Source organism: Lipophrys pholis (assembly GCF_963383615.2).
Source record: "Lipophrys pholis genome assembly, chromosome: 17".
Taxonomy (NCBI): domain Eukaryota; kingdom Metazoa; phylum Chordata; class Actinopteri; order Blenniiformes; family Blenniidae; genus Lipophrys; species Lipophrys pholis.
This window is the reverse complement of record NC_137643.1, coordinates 21,736,227-21,757,097: the sequence shown is the minus strand read 5'-3', so window position 1 is coordinate 21,757,097 and position 20,871 is coordinate 21,736,227. Positions and strand designations below refer to the sequence as shown.

Here is a 20,871-nt window from a genome sequence, read left to right as displayed (position 1 = left end):
GCCGAAGCTTTACTTTGCGTCTGTTTACGCCAGTTTGTGTGCGTCTTCAGACAAGCCGAAGGGACGTAAACACACATACGTGGCGTTGCATGTTTATCTTGGCCCGCGAGGTCATTTAAGCTTCAGCGTTTTAATTAGCGAGGCTATAATTGAGACCCTGAATTGGGGAGATAAGACGACTTTCCTTCCAAGCGGCAACTCTGAATGTCGCCATCACATTACGGGATGCAGTTTTAAAAAAAAAAATAAAATTTTGCGAAACGCTTTTGATGTTATCCTTCACTTTAACACACTCATGGAGTCGCATTAACGATGTACCGGTAATATACCGATGCTTGTTAAACGCTCATATCTTCCGAGGTGGATTCAACCACCGTGCGGTTGTTTTGCTCGTCCACCACATTTTCATGCAACTGTCACTCTGTGATGCATTGACCAGCTGGCCCCGCGCTACTGGAATAATCTGACATTTTTGTTGGCGTGCTAATTAGCTCTCTCCCTAGAAAATACCACCACTTTCTACAGTAAATACAATACTATTAAAATGAAATTTTGTTCAGCGATTACCAATGCGGTTGTATCATAATGATTTATTTCAGAGTTTTGTTCCGTGTTGAAATCAAAGGTGGATGTATTGATTGTCTCTGCCTCCTCTGGCTTTTCTAGGTTTTCATCCATAAACAGTGGTGTGAATGCCATTTATAAGAATTCCTTGCGGAACGGTCTGCCTTCCACCCAAGATGTGACATTTTCAGAATGACATTAATTAGTTGTGTTCATGCAAGGCAAATTATAACATGAGAAAGAAAAAAAACCTGGGAAATGAACAGTAGAATGAAAAATGAAGGAATGAGGTTCCCCAATCCCCAGAATACAGTGCGTTTCCCTCAGCTCGTTGTTTGATGGACTGTCGATCCTCTACGACTTTTAGGTTAGCAGGGAACTCATTTCCTTTCTTGTCACAATCCAAAACACATGCCGAGCTCAGGCTATTGCTTCATAAATGTAGGTTTTCCTCAATACAAAGAGTCAAATTGAGCAAGCCAATGGGGACTGAATCACTTATACGGTATTTGTCCAGAAGGATGGCTTTGCCCGTCACATCATATTCACTTGAATAACTAATGATGATCAGGGCCGCCGATGACATGGTGATCGTTTGGCTGACCAATGTTTACTTTGCTAGTTTCATGCTATCCTTTCAGCGGACTGGTAACAACCGTGAAGTTCTTTTAATACCCATGTGGGATGATATCCTTCCAGTGTACAACTGGTGAATTGAGTCGTTGCATTACTTTCAGTTCGGTGGTTAATGAAGACTTGATTATTTCCATCGTATTCCCTCTGCTGACCAATGGTGACTTTATTTACTTGATTCCGTTAACTAATGATGACCTACTCATTTGCATGGCATCCCACTGACCAATGGGAAATCTGCTAGTCACATGGTTTACTTTTGCCTGATTGATGACGTCATTGTCGAGTCAGGTGGGATTTATGTGGCTGACCAATGATGATCTGAGTTTGGCCAACAGATGGTGACTTTGTTAGTTCCACATAATTCTCTCAGTTGGTTCCATTCATTTGGCCGACCAACAGGGACTTTGATACTCACATACTGTACTTATGACAGACTAATGACTTTATTATGCGGCATATATTTGACTGACCAATGGTATTGTCATAAATCTGGCTGACCATCCTTGAAGCTCTTTGGATTTTGGTATAACAAAAAAAAACTGCAAATGGAAAAACTGGTAAATGATATCGACACATTTGCACATAGATGATCTTTGGATGTTTGCTATCAGTGTGAAGCAGAATTCACCAAGCTTTAGGCATTTGGGGAGCCTGATGCAACCATAGATGGTTATTGCATCATCGCAGTAATTCTGAATACCAAAGGCAGCTTCAGTCAGTCACATACTTTCACATATTTCACATTATTGACAACAATTAAATAAAAGATAGAGCCTCCTCCTTGCCTTCTGCTACAGGTGTACTTCACTGAGAGCTTTTTGAACAATAGATATTGCTTGTCCTCGGTAGCCTCGGGGTAAGTCAATACAATCAGACATTAATGAAATGGAGTTGATAAGGACTGCAATAACAAAACCCGGAGACGACCACGAGTACGCGGCTGAATACGAAGGCATATAAATGAATTCCTCCACTTTGCCCAGGTGAAGAGGTCTACAATGCTTTTGAGCCCTCTCTCTCTCTCTCTCTCTCTCTCTCTCTCTCTCTCTCTCTCTCTCTCTCTCTCTCTCTCTCTCTCTCTCTCTCTCTCGCTCTCTCCACAGCCTGAGGATATATGATAGCTCACTGTGTGTGTGCTCCTGGTACAGTGTTAACATCAGCACTTCTCTAGTTTTAATGTCACTGTATACTCAGACATCTAGCAGCCCTCTTACAACCGAGCATCGGCTTCCACTGTTTGCACAGCGGTAATTGGACGTGTTCGTGTATCTGATTCACATTTTTCAGCAGCCTGCTGACGGTGACAGTACATCTAATCAGTGGAATTTTCAGACATCACTAATTCCACGCCGCTTATTGATCAGCTTGTGTTTATGTGCCACGTCGGGGAGACGGTCGATCCATCAGTCGTAACGGTAACGACGCTTGGCAGCACTTCGCCCCGTGTCCTCTGCGTCTCAGCTTGAGGCAGACGAGGGAACATCGAAATGCCCGATGCTGATTCACCCTCAGACCGGCGAGGCCCTCGTTCTCAGCCCGAGTCCGAGGCGCCATAACTCAGGACGGGACGGGAGTGATGTCATCGGTCAGGACTAATGGGCCCCGACGTGCAGCGTGCTTTATTGTGTTAAATGGTGTGAGTGTCGCATCTAATGACGCCGTGGCCGCCTACATTAATGTCGTCCTCGAAGAGAGCACCTTGTACCATAGGCAGCGTCTGGAGAGAGAAAGAGACACGAGAAACACATTAAAGGCACAATGATTCGTGGATTCAAGCAGAGATGAAGGCGTAGAGAACATGGAGGAGCTGTCTCAGGCGGTTTGTTTGTCCTCGTCCGACATCACTGACGAAATCCACCGACGTCCTACTTGTATAGCCACTTCTGAATTAGTTCACTTTTAACTTAGACCAGCAGGCTTTCACCTCAGAGAGCACTTCTTAAAGTAATAACCCGTGACGTTTTCATGTTGGTTTCCCATTTTGCGAGTGTCTTTTGTGATGCAACACAGTTGATTATTTTCAACCTCTTTGTAGAAGCCCTCACATTTGCCCTTTATCCTTTGTTGGTAGTTATTGAATAAGTCTGCTGAAGATCCCGAAAGAATATCAGGGATTTCTGAAAAATGTCAATGCAAACGAGGAGAATTTATGACTGCTTCAAATCTGATCGATAGCGAGGGCTTCTTGCCAGATGTACAGATGTGCTATGAAAGCTTCTCTTCTGTGATCAAACATCCGTAAGTTTCTCTCAGTTTCAATTCAACAACCAATATATCTCTCACAGCTTCTCACCGTTTCACTTCCCTGTGCTCCTGGCGACTAAGTATAAAGTGAATCTTCTCTGAGTTCTTTCTCTCATCCTCTTAACACGAGGCAACAAACGTATACAAGGAGTACATACAATCATTCTACATACCGAGCTGTAATGAGGTCTTTAATCTGCCACTGATCAATCTGAATTATAGATATAAAGTCTTTGACATCGATTTATTTGCTCATTATCCCCCGTCGTGAATAAATGATTTGAATCTGTGATGAAACTGGTGTATCTTCTGAACGTAAACAAGATTATTTGAATGATGAAGGATGTTTATTGTAACAGTGTGTGAGGAAGTCATGAGTATGATGACAATATCAACACTGTAAAAACCTTTTTGTAAACGCTCCGACTCCGTCTCCACGGAAACGGGGTAAAAGGCAACTTTTCTGAAACACTGCTGCTTCTGCACATGCGCACCAAGGCTTTAGTAAATAGTTCTTCTGCACATGCTCAGTAGGTGGACAATAACAACAATGGTGGCTTCCAGAGTGTCGTGAGTCGTCCTTATTCTCCTGGTTTTTCATAGTTATATAGTTGAGTCGCCCGTCAAAACAATCCAACTTGATTGTCTCTCCATACGAATTTCTCACTCTCTGTGCGCATGTGTGTGTGGTTTCATTACAAAAACAACCAACAGCACCAACTTGTGGCCTGGCATGCTAACTGCATCCTTTTCAGCATTTCTGCTGCTTTCAGAGAATTGCTCTTTAAATGTTAAATTCTTCTGAAATGAAAACGCAAAATTATCAAGGTTTGCTCAGCATGTTGTCTTAATCCTGAAGTAAGACAGGTTTTCCACTCAGCAAAATGAGAGATGACCCACATTAAGCAGCCATAACCTCAAAAATCTATTTGAAATGTATTAACAGAAATGCTTTTTCATTTTTAGATTAAACTGCATTTCTTGACTCATAAATAAAAATTAATAATCAATCATCCAAACTGCATTTTCTTTGACAAGGCTGCTTATTCTGTGACTTAATGATAAAGAAAATGATTAAGATTTAATTTTCAAAAGACACTCCAGCAAGTTGTGAACAAAATTCATTTTGAAATGTCAAATTTCAGAATTAAATTGCATTTGCAAAAATGCTTTTTTTATTTCAAGGATCTAGCTGCATTATCAGACTGATAACTTAAATTAATAATAGTTTATTCAAACTGCATTTTCATTTCGTTATTCAAGTTGCACATTTTATGGCAGAACTCAAAAGAAAACCTAAAGAGGGAATCACTTTTTTGTTTTAATGTCCGCCCCGCAAAAGAAAGGATCAAAATTCAATTCGACTTAGCATTTCCAAGCAGCGCCGGAGAGTGACGTCAGATGCCGCTCTACTTCCTGTTTGTGCTGCGCCTCTAATACACCAGGAGGCGCTGTGCATATTTGAGCTTGAGCAAAGAGACATGAGGGGCAAAGCAGGTCTTTAGATGTTACAGAATTGTTCAAAGCTTGTCGGGAAGAGCCCCGACTGTGTACAACGCAGTGCGTTCAGTGGCCGGGTAAGTTCAACGGCCACCGTACGTTCAGCGACTGCAAAACCTCACAGTACGTGAGCAGATCACTGAACAAGCACGGTTCCCTCGCTATGAGAGAATCTGACAATATGCCTCTGCCACGCTGTTTGCTCAATTTCCTGGTTTCACCATTCAGATGCGAGGCAGTCGGAGGAAGGAGAGCGGCTGCTGACGTCACTCCCCGAGGCCGCTTGGAAATGCGAAGTCAAATTGAATTTTCTTTTGAAAAATTAAAACTTAAAAGTCATTTTCTTTTCCATTTTAATGAAGTCACAGAATAAGCAGCCTTGTCAAAGAAAATTAAAATGCAGTTTGGATGATTGATCATTCATTTTTATTTATGAGTCAGAAAATGCAGTTTAATACTAAAATGAAAAAGCATTTCTCTTAATACATTTCCAATTGATTTTTGAGCCACATTCGCTTCCATAGTTCCACGACTGTGGTACATAGCAGTTTTTTGTGTTTCCTTAATTTAACAGGAAAAAAAAATAATCCACACACACGCAATGGAATAACCATCAAATAACTATTAGACCATTACCAGAATCATCACATGGCCATAAAAATCCCATAATTTGCAGTGACCATAAAATTATGGAATGGACTTAATGACGAAATAAAGATGTGTAATTCTATGTATGTTTTCAAGAAGACTTTAAAGTCTAAAATTATCAAAGGTTACAATGAAATTTGATTGAATTAGATTTTTCAGTAGTAATGGAGTATTAGTGATGTTTTATTGTGAATTATTCAGTTAATCCTATGATGGTACAGGATAGGCACAAATAAGCCTTGAGGCTACAGCCTATTCCTTTTTCGGTTGCTGTCTTTTTATTTTGTAAAAACGTGATTTTTGTTTTTATTTTTTATTTTTAACCGAAATAAAGCATTCATTCATTCATTCATTCATTCATTCATTCATTCATTCAATCATAATATTAAATTCTGACCCTTTTTCAATCACTTCAAAACTGCAATGTTTGAAATCCTCAGTTTACGAGGACGTACGTCCCTTTCGGTCCATTATTGGATATATTCAGGTCGAGGACACACACTTTATATTTTGATAGCAAATAGGTTTTACTTTTCTCCAGTTTTGTTTTTTTAAAGAAGCACAGAGAAATGAAGAGACCAGATCAGATAAGAGTATATTTGCTGAAACAAACCTCACTATTACGGAGAAAACCAGGTGCGTTGATACGATTTCTCCTAATCAGATAACTGGTTTTCTGATAAAGCATATTGCATAATACTGTTTGCAGGGGAACACTTCGATAATGAGATAATTCGAGAGTTTACTGATCGTAGTTTTAGTGAGCACTGGCTTTCAATGTATCTTACAGGAAGAACATGAGTGTTTTTCTTGAGGGGGTCACTGTTTTTGAATAGCTTTTTTTAGGTTTTGATATTGTATGGCCACTAACTTTATTCAACCACTCGTTTTAATCACGTCAACTCGTCTTTGACCTGCCTTTTTTTCTCGGCTATTTGAGCCGGTTTTTTGTTTTGGTTTTTATGTCTCGCCTGTTTCTCGTGACCCTTTTGAAGAAGTGGCAACGTTACAGTTGTAGTCCACCTTCCTCCCACTAACTGATGCAACTTCGGCCGACGTTGACGAGTGAAAATGTCATTATTGGTGACCCGCACGGTTCTGGCAGCTCATCTGATTATGATTCGGAAAAAGACCCGTCTTGGACACCTGTTTGACACTCCGTATTGTGGCACAGCAGTTTTAAAAAGAGCCTGACAGCATGTGAAGGTACTGAGGGCAGATTAGCAAAGAAGAAACCGAGATGCCTTTCGGGAAAAGTCGATTGCTGTTGTTTAGCGTCAGGATAAATGTGGCGTCACTGCATGTTAAACATTTGTTATTGGTGCTAAAACAAAGCATCTGTGTGGAGGATGGTTCCACACCAAACCCCCCCACCCCCCCCCTCACAATATCTTCTCTGTCATCGGTTGAATTTGATGAATTGTGTATTTGATATTCCAAAATGACCGCGGCGCAGCGGCTGCCGGGGAAATTCAACCCGCAGTTATGAAAAATGAAGTTGTCCACTGTTAGTTGATACAGTTCATGTAAAATGAGGCTGAGGTCCGGCAGTGTTTAGTGTTTGCCTTGCATTTTCCATCCCCTGAACAGGATATTGAAGCAGGTTTTTGATGTTTGCTCTGTAACAAATCATATATTGCATGTTTGTGAGTTACATCTGTCTTCCAGCTTGTAAAACTGACGGCAGCTGACAAAGCAAAGCTTCATACGACAGTAAAAATGTGTGTTAATAATGTGACGGTTATGTTGAAAGTGACACCCCCAGTCTTTGCCCCTCTATCCAAACACTGGCTGAGAGATGACAGAACTGCTGAGCTCACCTGAATCTCCCCGAGGCCATTAGACGGCGAACGAGACAGATACTGATTGGAAGGTGGGCATAAAGGAGGGGATGATTGTAAGCAGTGCCATCGTTAATCACGGCAGCCATTACTCACACAGTCCCAGTGCCACAGGACACGACGAGTCATCTGGAGCTCCCGAAGCAGGCTGCGCACCGTAATCCAGGATTCGGTCTGAAAGTCTGCAGGCGCCTTCAGTATTTTTGGTTCTTTCCTTTTCTGCCACTCCAGATTTATGTCTGAATGCATATTGACCCTCTAAAACAGAATCATCTACAGCGTGAGACATAAGAGAGGGCAGTGCTCACAATTACTTCTTCCTTTCATGCTGTGTTAATCTGAACTGCATCAGATGATTTGCCGATGAGGCAAAGAGGAAAAATGAGAATGTTCATACTTTAAATCAAAGTTTATACCAAAACTTTTGGTGAGTTATTACGAATTATGCTGGACTTTGCCAATAGCGTAGAAACGGCCAGTAAAGTTATAATTTTAGCTATTTTGAATAATGAATAAAACCAATGATTTAATAACTTGACAATGTTGTAATAAATTAGTAGAAACATAACAGCTATGATTGAGTGTCGCAGAGTTGTATCCTCAGTTAAGTAATATGATGAGTATCCCCTCTATAATAGCTATTTTTAATAAGAAAACTGCACAAAATCCTCAAAAAGGCATTATGTATTGCATTATTGGCCACTATTACTTTGTTTATGTGCCAGCCAGCCACCTAGCCAACAGGCCAGCCACCTACCCACCTACCCACTGACCCACTGACCCATTGACCCACCGACCTACCTACCCACCTACCCACCTACCCACCCACCTACCCACCTACCCACCCACCCAGCCAGCCGAAAGGTCAACCTGACACAATGAACCAAGCAGCCATTCTAACAAACAACAAGCCAACCAGAAAACTAGTATAATAACCAACCACTCAGATCACAAACACTAGTCATCAAAACAAGGAATCACCCAACCAGTTGAGCAACTTTCGGAATAGACATTCAGACATTAATGAACTAGCATATAGGTAACGTCTACACTAAAGCAACCAGCTGGCAAACGACCCACACAGACCGACCAACCCACCAACCAACCAACCAACCAACCAACCAACCAACCAACCAACCAACCAACCAACCATCTAAGGTTGAAAAACAAACATCCAAGTGATATTTCAAAGTCACGGCCAATCAACCAGAGAAACCAGCCTGGGGATTTAATATCGAAGACGGAATCATAATTGAAATCAAAATTCCAATTGGAAAAAAGCTGAACATGTAAAGAACACGTTAATGGTACAAGCTTAATAGGTGTTAATGCTCCTTTCAATGATTTGTTTATCACATTTTATTGTTTCCCCCAGGTGGCTAAAACGATGCCATTCTGGGTAAAAGAGCCTGTTGATGACTGTTATCTCTTTAGCTGCTGGGCTGTGTTGTGCATGGGCCTTGTTCAGATCACTGCTCCCCTTTTATCTGCAGTCGGCGGTTTGTGGACAATTAATTTGTTTGCAGTTGGCTGACAAAGCCTGAAGCATCCGCGTATTCCAGCACAAGACAGTTATTTAATTAATTGCTGAAAAAATGCAAGAGAAAAAAGGTGAGTTCTCTCTCCAGATATGAGATTCTTTTGTGGGCTGGTAGCATCTTACAGAAATTAATAGGCATGAAAACACAGGACCAAAAGGGAAACATTGATACGCTGCGTATGTTTCATCGCTTGTTAAGCTCTTGCGATAACTGAGAGTCCAACGTGTGCTTTGTGTTTACCTCTTGTCATGGTGAATTCAGTATAATCCACAATTCCTACAGCCTTAATTCCATGGATACAATCGCACAGTCCTCTCATACGAGCTGGTCGGATGCTCTGACTTGTTCTGCAGGACGGACACACTCCTCCACTCGGTTCTTTTTCACCAATTATCCATGCAACAATTACGGCGTTCGGTGGTCTCTAAATGTGTCCGTCTCCCGTGAACCTGATCGCCCGGGCCGCCGCAAAAGGCTGGTAATTGCACGGCTTCACATCCTCCCCGCCCGTGTCAGAGAACGCTGTGATTCCTTTGACGTCAGAGCTCGGGCCGCGAGCGTCATTTTTGGAGTATTTGTCTGAGCGGGATGAAAGCAGATACGCCGGTGGTCGTGCCGAACGGGGCTGCAGACAGTGCAGCTGCTCCTGCGTCCAGGCTGCGCCAAGGTCATGAAGGCAAAATCATTCACTCATCTCTCACATGCTCATGAAGCCACCACGAACCCTGTGATCCTGGATTTTCCAGCATTTAAAAGTATGAAAATTGAATTACTGGTCGGGCGCCTGCCGTACCAAAGAGGAGGAAGTAAAGTGGGACGTTTGACGTGAGCTATCTTGCTAGAAAATTGATGATGGTGTATTGAGATTAAGTGCTGTGCTGGGACAAACACACACTGCGTGTGTGTGTGTGTGTGTGTGTGTGTGTGTGTGTGTGTGTGTGTGTGTGTGTGTGTGTGTGTGTGTGTGTGTGTGTGTGTGTGTGTGTGTGTGTGTGTGTGTGTGTGTGTGTGTGTGTGTGTGTGTGTGTGTGTGTGTGTGTGTGTGTGTGTGTGTGTGTGTGTGTGTGTGTGTGTGTGTGTGTTACATCGGCGAAGGCAGACCTTGCAATACAATGGAATGCAGTTCAGCAGCTCTGCAAACTCAAACTTTTAGAAGGACCATAAAGGTTAATCAACTCTTCTCTTGCTGTTATAACCGTTAGGAAGGTTTATTACCAGCTTGCTTTGCAGGAGCTTCAGCTGGGTGTGCCTAATGATTTTGAGTGAACAATAATTTAGCCTTCTCCTACGTAACTTTGGTGATTCTTACCAAGGTTTCCTTTTACTGATCGTAAATATACCGTTTAGTCAACACTGTCAAAAATATGCTAAACGATACTCTCAGACCTGAACTCCCTGAGGTTACGTACAACTCCCCTGCGACATTCATCTGTGTTCCTGATCAAGTCCCATTTCTACGACCAGGCTTTGGGACCAAGGTGACTGGGTTTTCTTGAGTATTTGTGATCTGTGCTGCTATGGGTGGTCTCCTGACCTACTTATCAATTTGAGGGGGAGAAGAGAGGCAAAATAAATTCTTCTCATACAGGAATTGAAACTACCTATGGACGGTCTACTGGCCCAAAGCTGCAAGAACTGCACAATAATCATTTTTAAGTGAAAATAGAAAACCTTCGTTGCGTTTTAAGTGTTTACATGACATCGCAGCCGCTGAAAAGGCAATTTTTTTGAAAACTGCTCCCAAGGTGGGGCTTTTTGAAAGTGCTCCGACTCAATCCCTGTGGGAAGGGGTGGAAAAAGCAAGTTTTCTGAAACACTGCACTATGTTTGTAGTAAACAGTCCTTCTGCACATGCTCAGTAGATGGACAATAACAACGTTTGCTTCCAGAGTGTCATGACTTAGTAGTGTAAGAGTTGAGAGTCTCCTGGAACAACAATCCAACTTGGTCTTCCATTCTTAATGTTCATAGTCTACTTTTTTGCACTGTATGTGTGGTTTCATTATAAATGGTTCAATGGTAAATTTACTTGACATATATAGAGCTTTTCAACTGTGTGGGCAGCCCCAAAGCGCCTTACATCGTTAAGAACATTCACCCATTCACACACACATTCACACACCAATGGAGGCTGCGCCACTGCAAGGCGCCGTCACTACAATGGGGGCAATTTGGTTCAGTATCTTGCTTAAGGACACTTAGGCATGTGGACAGGTGGAGATGGGAATTGACCCTGCAACCTTCTGACTGGGAAGGTTCTACCAACCGTGCTGCCACCAAAATATGAAAACAAATGGCACCCACTAGTGGCCCCTGTAAATGGACATTTTTTAACATGGAACGCTGCCCTGTAAAGTAAAACTTTTTGTAGCAAAAACTCACAAATGGTGCATTTTCAACGGGTCCTGAGCTACGACTATTAAGACATGTGGTCAGAGCCTTTAGTGTCTTTGTGCCTCAGGACTGGTGAGTCTTCCTCCGTTCATACATTTAGAGCAAACAAAGATCCTTGTCCCTCCCAACTTCCTCACGCTTCTCTGGCCGCGACCCCGAACATGTTCCAGAGTAATCGTGAGAGTATTTCTCGGGCCTCTTCCCAGTTTTCTGTGTCGAGTACAATTCTACCATTCTCGCCTCAAGAAGGATGAGGTTTAAATTGTCCATCAATATTCGCTCACATAAGCATGAAGTGAATACGTCGTACCTGTGTCATCGCCTACCCAAACCAGGGCTTGAATCCCCCTGGCAATCTTTCTCGGTCAAATCCTTTTCCCTCTTTCTATCCCCCAACCGGAACAACCCAAAGTCTCCACCTCTGAATCTGGTTGTGCAGGTTTCTTCCTGTTAAAAGGGAGTTTTTTTCTTTCCACCATCGCTCAAGCGGTTGGGTTGTTGGGTTCTTCTCTGTACAAGTGTCTTGAGGTGACCGTGTTGTATTTGGCGTCATACAAATAAATTTGAATTGTATTTTGAGGTTAAAAAAGTAAAAAGTTACTCCTTGTTCCTACAATATTTCCCTTGTGTCACATTGATTCTCCCCTAAAGGAAATTGAAGGCCAAGGTCACACTGACCTATTCATAACTGCATATCGTACTGGTTTGTGTAGGTAGTTTTAATAAGATTCGGTAATTACGCAGTTTGGTAATGTCATAAGCACTCTTACTCTTACCTTTCGTGCTCAGTTCAAGGGAATACCTTTAGTCTACAATGCTGAGTCGTGGTTTTAAGGTGTGACTCATGACTTGCTTGTTATTTGGTCCGACTGTCTCATGGTCTGACAGCTCGTTGCTTTAAAGAGAGTTCCCATCCAAACGGTGTTTAAGACTGATGTAGGTGTTTGTCACTTGTTGATTTTGCAAAACAATCCGGTCATATAAACAGGCAGGTTGTAGAAGATGCTCCTCCTAAATGTATCAGGAGGATGAATCCAGACACAACACACATTGAAAAGTTAGCTTTCAACTGAAATAAATATGCTAAATACTTCTAAAGCAACAATAACCGAGGAGATTTATAGGGAGTGTTGGATGATTGTAAAAAGCAGGGATCCCCCAGTGAATCACAAACTAACCACGAGATCGATGAGGGTGTAACTAAGTACACGAACGAAGTAATTAAAACGATTCATCACAGAAAAGCATCAGAAAAGTGTAGCGCATCATGGACTGTTGATGTGTAGCAGTCAGTACTCCGGTACTAGAACTTTCTTGATAGCCCTGTGTCTTGTATTTTCTATCTATTGTGTTGTGATCGCTCACCGTGTGACGCTGCGGTGTCTTTTTCAGACGGCATCAGCGTGACGGGGCTCCCAATCTCCAGTCCGCTCCGCCAGGTCCTCAAGCCCCGGTCGGAGAGCAAGGCTGTCGGCAGCGAGTCGGGCAAGGCGGAGTACAGTCACATTAAGGTAAATGAAAGCAAACACTATGCTCTGGGTTGTTTTTTTTTTTTGCAACAGAATGCTAGCAACCGGGTTTATTTGTTTATGTTTACCGGCTTGGGGGCAGTTTCTACCCTGGTGTGTGCTCGCTGCACCTTCCATACAAATAATGGCGGTCTTCAGGTTTAGTTATTCAACCTTTTCTCTCTGCTTATATCTTGTTCACTTTCCGTAGCAACTTATTATAAAAAGTGGATTCCAGTCGTGTCGCTATTTTACTACTAAGTTTATTTACACATACCACACGCGGTTGCTTTGTTTTCCAAAATTAGTGCTCCGAGCTCGATCGTAGGAATAGAATGAAACTGTTTCCAAGGTTGAGGTTTTTCTTTTTTCTTTTTTTTTTTTTTTTGCACCAAACTGCAAAGAGGGGACAGAGCAGAAAGAGGCCATTGGGTGTAGGCAGAACCAGAATCCGATGGATTGAGGCGAACAGCAGGGGAGAAGGTTTTGTTAAGGCTGTCTGAAGGTTAGAAGAGGGGAAGTTAGTGGGGCTCATCTGCAGCACTGTGGCTGCATTGTGTCACTTTTGAAAACCAGAGGAAGCCATTCCTCTCCTCTGTGAATCGTCGGCAGAGCAAAACGGCACCGGTGCTCATTGTTCAGATGCCAAAGATAATCCACTTTTCTATTTTCCTCTCTCTTTGGAAAAGTTTGATCGGCTAGTGAGTGATAGTTGAAACAAATACAAGACTGGACTTCCTTACCTCAGTCAAAGAAGAGTGCAGATAGTGTTTTTCCAGGAAGGGAAAAATTCCCCGGAGCGATCAGAAACATTTGAGAATCGATTGTGTGAATCAGCTGGAAATCCTGCGGCGCTTCAACAAAAGCTTCAGTTCCGCAGTTGAATGTGTCTTTAACTGTTCAGGACACAGCATTAATCAGCAGGATGTTTTCTGACAGTGGGATTTCTCTTGAATGCTTCTTTGTTTCTTAATTCATCCTGTCTTGTTTCCATCCTCCGATGATGCTTGATTTAAGGTGATTTGCCAAGGCCATGGGGTTGTGGTGGTGGTGGTTCACAAAAACATTAGAATATATTGTTCTGAATGGCTATCGGGCATCATACTACACATGCTAGACAGCGAACTCTATCTTGTCAATTTAGCAAGTCTCTATTTGTATTAATGAAAAAAAAAAATGTTTTTAAAAAGGTGTCTCAGGAAAAGTCTAATTCAGGCTCTGTTTTCTTTTTTTTTTCCCCAAGTGTTGCTACACAATGATCGGTGTCTTTCTCAGGTCCATTGAGAAATGTCTCCATGTTAGAGTGTAAAAATAAAGCAGGAATACCTTTTATTAACATGCTGATTTTCTTGTAATGATTAATATAAATGAGTCAAAGTCCCAAATTATCATAAAAGTCAGGCCCTGTTTACCCAACAGCCTGCAAACTAAAAATTCTTGTGCTGTTTTGAGTGTCGTTTACGCGACAATAGCGCTCAGAGCTACTCAATACAGAACTTTTTGAAGACGCTCCATGGAAACGGAGGAAAGCACAACTTTTCGAAAAAGCTGTTGCTGCGGTTGCAGTAAATCGTTCTAAGCGTGCTCGAGATGGATTAATTCACAACAATAAAGTGTACATTTACCTCACCATCATCTGGACGGAGAAACATTTTATTCTTAAAAACAACAGGGTGGACCAAAGACAACAAAGAAAGGCAGTTTAAGAGTTTGAATGTTCACGGCTTAGTGTCCTCTGCGTGCATGCATAGGAGCATTTATTACATTAAAAAACAGCGCCCACTAGTGGCCCGAGATGAGATCGGCATCGTTTTCAGCGCTCCTGCCGTTTCAGTGTAAATGGGCATCGTTTTCAAAACGTTGTAAATGCGACACTTTTCTTAATTGAAAACAAAACGTTGTTGTGACAACGGGGCCTCAGAGACACTTTACAGTTTTACAGCACAATAAATTGCACTGCAATTAATATTTAAAAAAAAAAATAGAAACATATTTACAGACAAATACTGGATCACAGATTAAAATCAGTTTCAAGAGGTATGTTTTAAAAAGGGATTTAAGAGATGTTTTAGTTTTAGGGATGAAACTCCTGCTGACGAGTCTTAAGTTGTCTTAACAGGGAGTCTGAGAAGGGAAATGTGGCAACACTTGATCTGCCAATAATGAAAAACTGAGAGATAAGCATAGAATTACCATTATATTTGTGTTCTTATTTTTTCAGCCAATTTAAGTTCATAATCCCCGTCTGCGATTTCCAGACGTTGCCGTGAGCCTTTGTTTCACACGGCCTTTAGAGTTTCCGAGCAGCGAGAAGAGCTCTGATTATTGAGCCAGTTCATGCGTGACAAAGATAAAATGCACATCGACAAATCCTCCTCGTGATTCGCCACAACACCGCTGGTTAAAAGACAAAATTCATCTCCCTCCGGATTCATCCCCTAACCGCTGCGTGCGCTGTACGGGGGGAATAAAGGCGGCAAGATACTGTTAAAGGCCAGAGCAGCATTTTAATCAGTGTCCGGGCTTATTAGAGGCAGGCTTTGACGGACAGCTCTGGATTTCACGGCAGAACACGGTTGTGGGAACGTCGGTTAAAGCAAAGCCAATTACAAAGGGGACCGTGGTCCTGCGAGAAGTCTGTCAGGACGAGCGCGGCCTCTCCTTTCACTTCGCTGACGCACCGCTGGACACAGTGGAGGCCGGGCCGATTCATTTCTGCAAAAACTCCCGACCTGAAATGGCTGTACACTGTAGTAGATTTATTCCTGGGCTTCCAGCTGCATGACTCACCGTCGTTAGAGGCTGAATTGTTTTCAGCATTTTGACTCAAACCCACTCGACGCGTCGTGACGTACGCGGGGTGGACAGGTGCAGCGCTGCCGAGTGTGAATCCCGGTCACGTTACGCAATACAACAGGTCAGACGTTTGTTTGCCTGCAGGGGGAGAAAAAAACACGTTTTTTTCACTGATGGATGCACTGAATTGTGATTATTGATCATCAGACTGGCAGGTCGTCCTCTGCAGCGCAGCTTTCAGGGTGATTTGTAACAAAATGTGGGGGTCGGATGTGTGTAGGGGGTTTATCTCCTATTGACTTTTTCCCAGCATGGCTTTTTTTTATGTAACACACACTTTCAAACTCTGTTTCCACCATTACAGGGTGAGCAAGCATTGTACATTGTTTGTATGCTCCAATGGCCAAAGAACCACTAATAGCTAAATTAAAAACAAAAAGTAACTTGATGCAAAACTGCCTTTTCTGGTCTGCTATTAAATGAGTTTCATCACTTTATTTATATTTTCACAATAAGATAGGATACCAAAAACTCCAAGAATCTTATGTTGTTTATTGTGAAAGAAAGGAAAACTACACCAATAGTGTGGTATGCGCATAATATGTCAAATCAAAGCAAGATGTTTATTTATGTATAATCTTCTGAAAGTATACACTGCAGAAAATTCAAATCATTACATTTTGCCAAAAATGTTCATTTCAGAATTTAAGTTGAACCTTTCTCTGATTGCTCTCGTTCTCATTCCAGGGTTGTGTTGAGTTCAATTACACTTTTTCTTATATAATAATGACTGCCTTGGGCGCTTTAGAGCTTTGTAGCATACATTAAACTAAGTAGACTGGAATTTAACTCTCAGAACACTTTTTTTTAAAAAATGTTTGTATAAACATAATCTTTCTTTATAAATGCTGTTGACATGCCGAGTGTGCGGAAAATAATTTTTCCCAAGGCTTTGGTGCCAGCCGCCATAAATGCCGTGATTGAACGCAATCTGTGATTCGCCGGATCGTCCAATGTTGATGTTTTTATCTTTCGACATGCTTGTTTCTGGAAAGCGGTTTGTGCCTTTGTGCCAGCAGCGCCTTTCTTCCATATGTCTTTATTTGTCTTTATCTGTCTGTGAGTGTGGGAGCCCACATTTATGTGCAAATGGAGTGAAGAAGGAAAAAGAAATTCACAATGTAGAGCCTTTCGATTTTTCCATCGTCCCGAGAATACGGCTGATTCTACCGATTCTGCGAGCTCTGATTTGTCACTGGAAGCCGTCTTCTCAAGCTTTTCCAGCTTCTCTGAAATAGCATTTTGTGTGAGGTGATAATAGCTGTTTTTGGCTGGGGGGACGCGTGGACAGATGCACAGGAAATTGAAAACCTGCTCGCCAAAAGAGGCTGGCAGGGCAGCATCGTGTTCCCCGCATATGTTCATCTTCAACTTGCCAATTAAGCGCCGGTGTAGTTTTAACCACCTGAAGTCGTTTCTTTCACTGTATTCTGTGTTTTTCTGGTGCGTGTTTTTGTGAACGACTGCTATTTGGCACTGGCATTTCTTGGCACGCGTCCTCACGGAGTATGAGTAAGAGGAATCAATCATGACTGATCTGTGATCAGCGCAGGGGGAGTCGACGTGTTTATCTCGTTGACCTTTCATCGCTCAGTCCTCGCACCCGTTTCCTCTCTCAACCTCAACGGGCCTTAAAGATGCTGTCAGGACGAACAGATCCACTTTTTCTTTCTCATTTTTTTTTGGCCAAACCTATTATTTACACATTTTTTGGTGACTTTCTTTCTACCTGCAGTAGTCCACTGTAGTACATCAACTCCTCACCAGCGGCTGATTTAGAATCTGCAGCACGAATCTTCGAGTTCTATTGTTCCAAACACAACACAGCCTTCTCAAGGCACTTAGACGGGAAAAACCCAACAATTCCACTTGAACAAGTATAAGCAACGGTGGAAAGGAAAAGCTGCTTTTTAAAAGGATGAAATCTGTACAACCAAGATTTGGAGGTGGAGACTTTCTGCAGTTCCAGTTGGGGTTAGGGGATGGAAAGACGGAAAAGGATAGCACAGATGGGCCGTGATGTGGAGGGATTCAAACCCTGGTTCAGGTAGATGATGGGGGTTCATACCCTGGTTCAGGTAGGGGGTGAAGATTCAAACCTTCGGGTGGGGATTCTCTATTGAAGTTGAGATGTATACAAGAGCTGACTTGAATGACGCGCTGAGTGAGAGAAAACAAAGAGGATATCGTAATCCCTCCCTTGCGATTCCCTATGACTCACTGTAATGCGAGCTGGTCTGCAGCCTCACTCGTTCACTCCACGTAACCCTTTTATGAACTCGTCTCCACCCGACAGGCGAGTGGGGGGGTGGGGGTTTTGGGGGATTTCAAAGGAAGCCTGGATGCAGAAATAAGAAGACATGCCCACTGATTATCTTCAAAATGTCAAATGTACAAGGAGCTCTGAGGCCATGCAGCCCCGGGCTGTAATGCCTCTGACAGTGGGACTTTTTTTCGTCGGTCATTGTGGATCCGTAGCAAAACAAACTGTGTAATGATGTGACGCTGTAATGATCTGTGAAGAACGCGTGACTGCAGTCTGTCTTCAAAAAGGAAGCACTGTGTTGTCGCTCCTTGTCAGGTTTGGTTTTTTTTAGCACTATTCCAGTACAAAGCTTTGCTGTTGCAATTAGTGTTCGATCCTTTAGTCTCCCTGCGAGTGACGGTATAATGTACAGGACTGTGCAAACGCTTCAGGTAGGTGTGAAAAATGTTTCTTCACAAGTCAGTGTCACTTACAGCGATCGTTAGTCTATCCAAGCCGTGAATTCTTGGACTAATGTAATGTGATCTAAACTAATCCTGTAATCATACTTCTTTTTTCCCCCACATTGACCAATCCTATTTCTCGGCGCTTCCACATTTGGGTGCCGATGGGGGCTCAGAGGTCATGCTCAGGGACCCACATTGGTGACACGTCAGCTGTGGGATTCGAACCCGTGAAGTCCAAATCCCAAGTTTACTTCTCTTACCCCTTAGCTCTTATGCCGTCTTATTAGCAAATGTCTTTCTCCTTCACTCACCTTCACTTACCTTCACTCACCTTCACTCACCTTCACTCACCTTCACTCACCTTCACTCACCTTCACTCACCTTCACTCACCTTCACTCACCTTCCCTCTTTGGGTTCAGTTTCTGAGAACCTCTATGTTCTTGTAGCTGCTACCTGTGGAGAAACGCTCATGTGCAGCAGGTAGTGCCGGAGTCCTTGCGTGAGTCCCACCATCGCAGCAGAACACGACAAAGTACCAAGAGTTAACAAAACAAGACAAACACATCCCAGTGTTGTGTGAATGTGGGCATGAATGACTAATCAGCACAAGGGAGGTAAAACAGGATATGGGTCTAACTTGATACGTCACCAAAGAATGAAAGAATCCACAAAGGCCGATATTGACCTTCCCCATTATGTCTCACCTGAAGTCATACAACTAATGAAAACTTAGTCATCTAATACTTGGTGTTATTTTCTATGTGGTTAGGTTCAGCTGTCCCTACAATACCATTATCAGCCTTCCTTTGAAAACCTCTTAAGGAATCATTGGGTAATTTTGCTTCTGTCTGCAACCGAAAAGCTTATTGACTTTTTTTCTTGCTCCCCTTTGTGTCAAATAGCAAAACACAAAGTTGCTGTGTCATAATTTGAACAAGTCTTTGTTTGTTATTAGGTTTTCAGTAAGCAGTGCACATGCCAAGATATTCATCTTATGCATTCTGGCAGGAAGGGAAATTGGATCACACTTCAGAAAAGCCAATGTAAGCATTTTGCTAGCAGTGGAAAGTGGCTCTGTGGTTGTGTACAACAAGAAAGGAATAGTACACACACACACACACACACACACACACACACACACACACACACACACACACACACACACACACACACACACACACACACACACACACACACACACACTGTGTTGGGAGTGTGTAGTCGGGGGTGGATGGGCAGAGCTTCTTCAGGTCTAATCAGATCAGATCCAGTGGAGACGGAGGCAGTCGGCCGCCTGCCAGCCAGCCTGCCTGCTATTTTTAGCATCCCAGTCCTGCCGGTGGCAGTTCAGCTCTATTCACAGATACAGATCCCAGCTCGTGATATAGATATTTATAACTGCCACAGCTGTCTGCCCAAGTGTGAAACCCTGGCTGAACGAGCGAATGATTTTCTTTTTCTTGGCTCGGGATTTTAACTGTTCTCTTCTTCTCGCTTCCTTTTTTTTTTTTGGCTTGCTCACCGCAAACTCTATCTCTAGATTAATGCATCTCCTGGGATTGATTTTTTTTTTTTTTTTTTTTTTTTCTGAGGGATCATCTTTAATGACTCAGCTGCTGATGCTGTGAATAGAGGAAGTGAAGCGTTTAAAGTTTGGTACTTTTTTGTGTGTGGCTCTGCTGGTTTTATCTCTACCCACAACCACAGCCACAAAAGATAAAGCTCACATCAAGTATTGGAACACCTTTCAATACATCATTGGCATGTACAGGCGTCTTGTTTTCCTGAGCTTTACCTTAAAAAAAATAAAAAATAAGAGCTGCTTGTGGTTTTAAATGAAACTACAGAGGACAAGTAGCATTTGCTATAAATTTGTATCTTGATTGGTCCACGTCTGTGTTGCCTGCAACCTGCTCCAATCCATCAGATAAACCTCAGGCCATTCGGAGTCGTTATCCTCATACTGGTTAAAATGGAAAACCTTGGCTGCGTTTTGGGTGTCTGTTTGCACTCCATCTCCGTGAAAACAGCAGAAACGTTGCTCTTACTCACGCGCACCATGGCCAGACTAAATATTTCTTCTGCATATGCGCAAGTGGATCAACAATAACAACAATGGCGGCCTCCAGAGTGTCATAACCCCCCCTTAATATTTATAGCATATTGTTCTCAGCCTGCATGTGTGTGCTTTCATCACAGAACAAACAGCACCCGCTAGTGGCCCTTCAGTACAACTACATGATTTATTTTCAGCATTTCTGCCATTGCCATGTAAACTGACATTGTTTTGAAAACATTGATGGGTAAACATGAACCTTTCCTGAAACGAAAACACAAAAAACTTGTTGTTGTGTGCCAGTTGGTTATATCAGTTACTTTTCCAATAGGAGGCGATCAGGAAGCTTCCTAATCAATTGAATAACCAC

At 42.5% G+C, this 20,871-nt stretch overlaps 1 protein-coding gene across 1 annotated transcript in view; it reads left to right on the top strand.

Annotated features, from left to right (window-relative positions):
• trappc9 (trafficking protein particle complex subunit 9) overlaps positions 1-20,871 on the top strand; it is a 272,998-nt gene that overhangs the window by 85,052 nt on the left and 167,075 nt on the right. Inside the window, exon 17 of the mRNA XM_080485031.1 lies at positions 12,761-12,879. Within this exon, the coding sequence (XP_080341157.1) occupies positions 12,761-12,879 (119 nt within the window). The remainder of the gene's footprint in view (positions 1-12,760; positions 12,880-20,871) is intronic.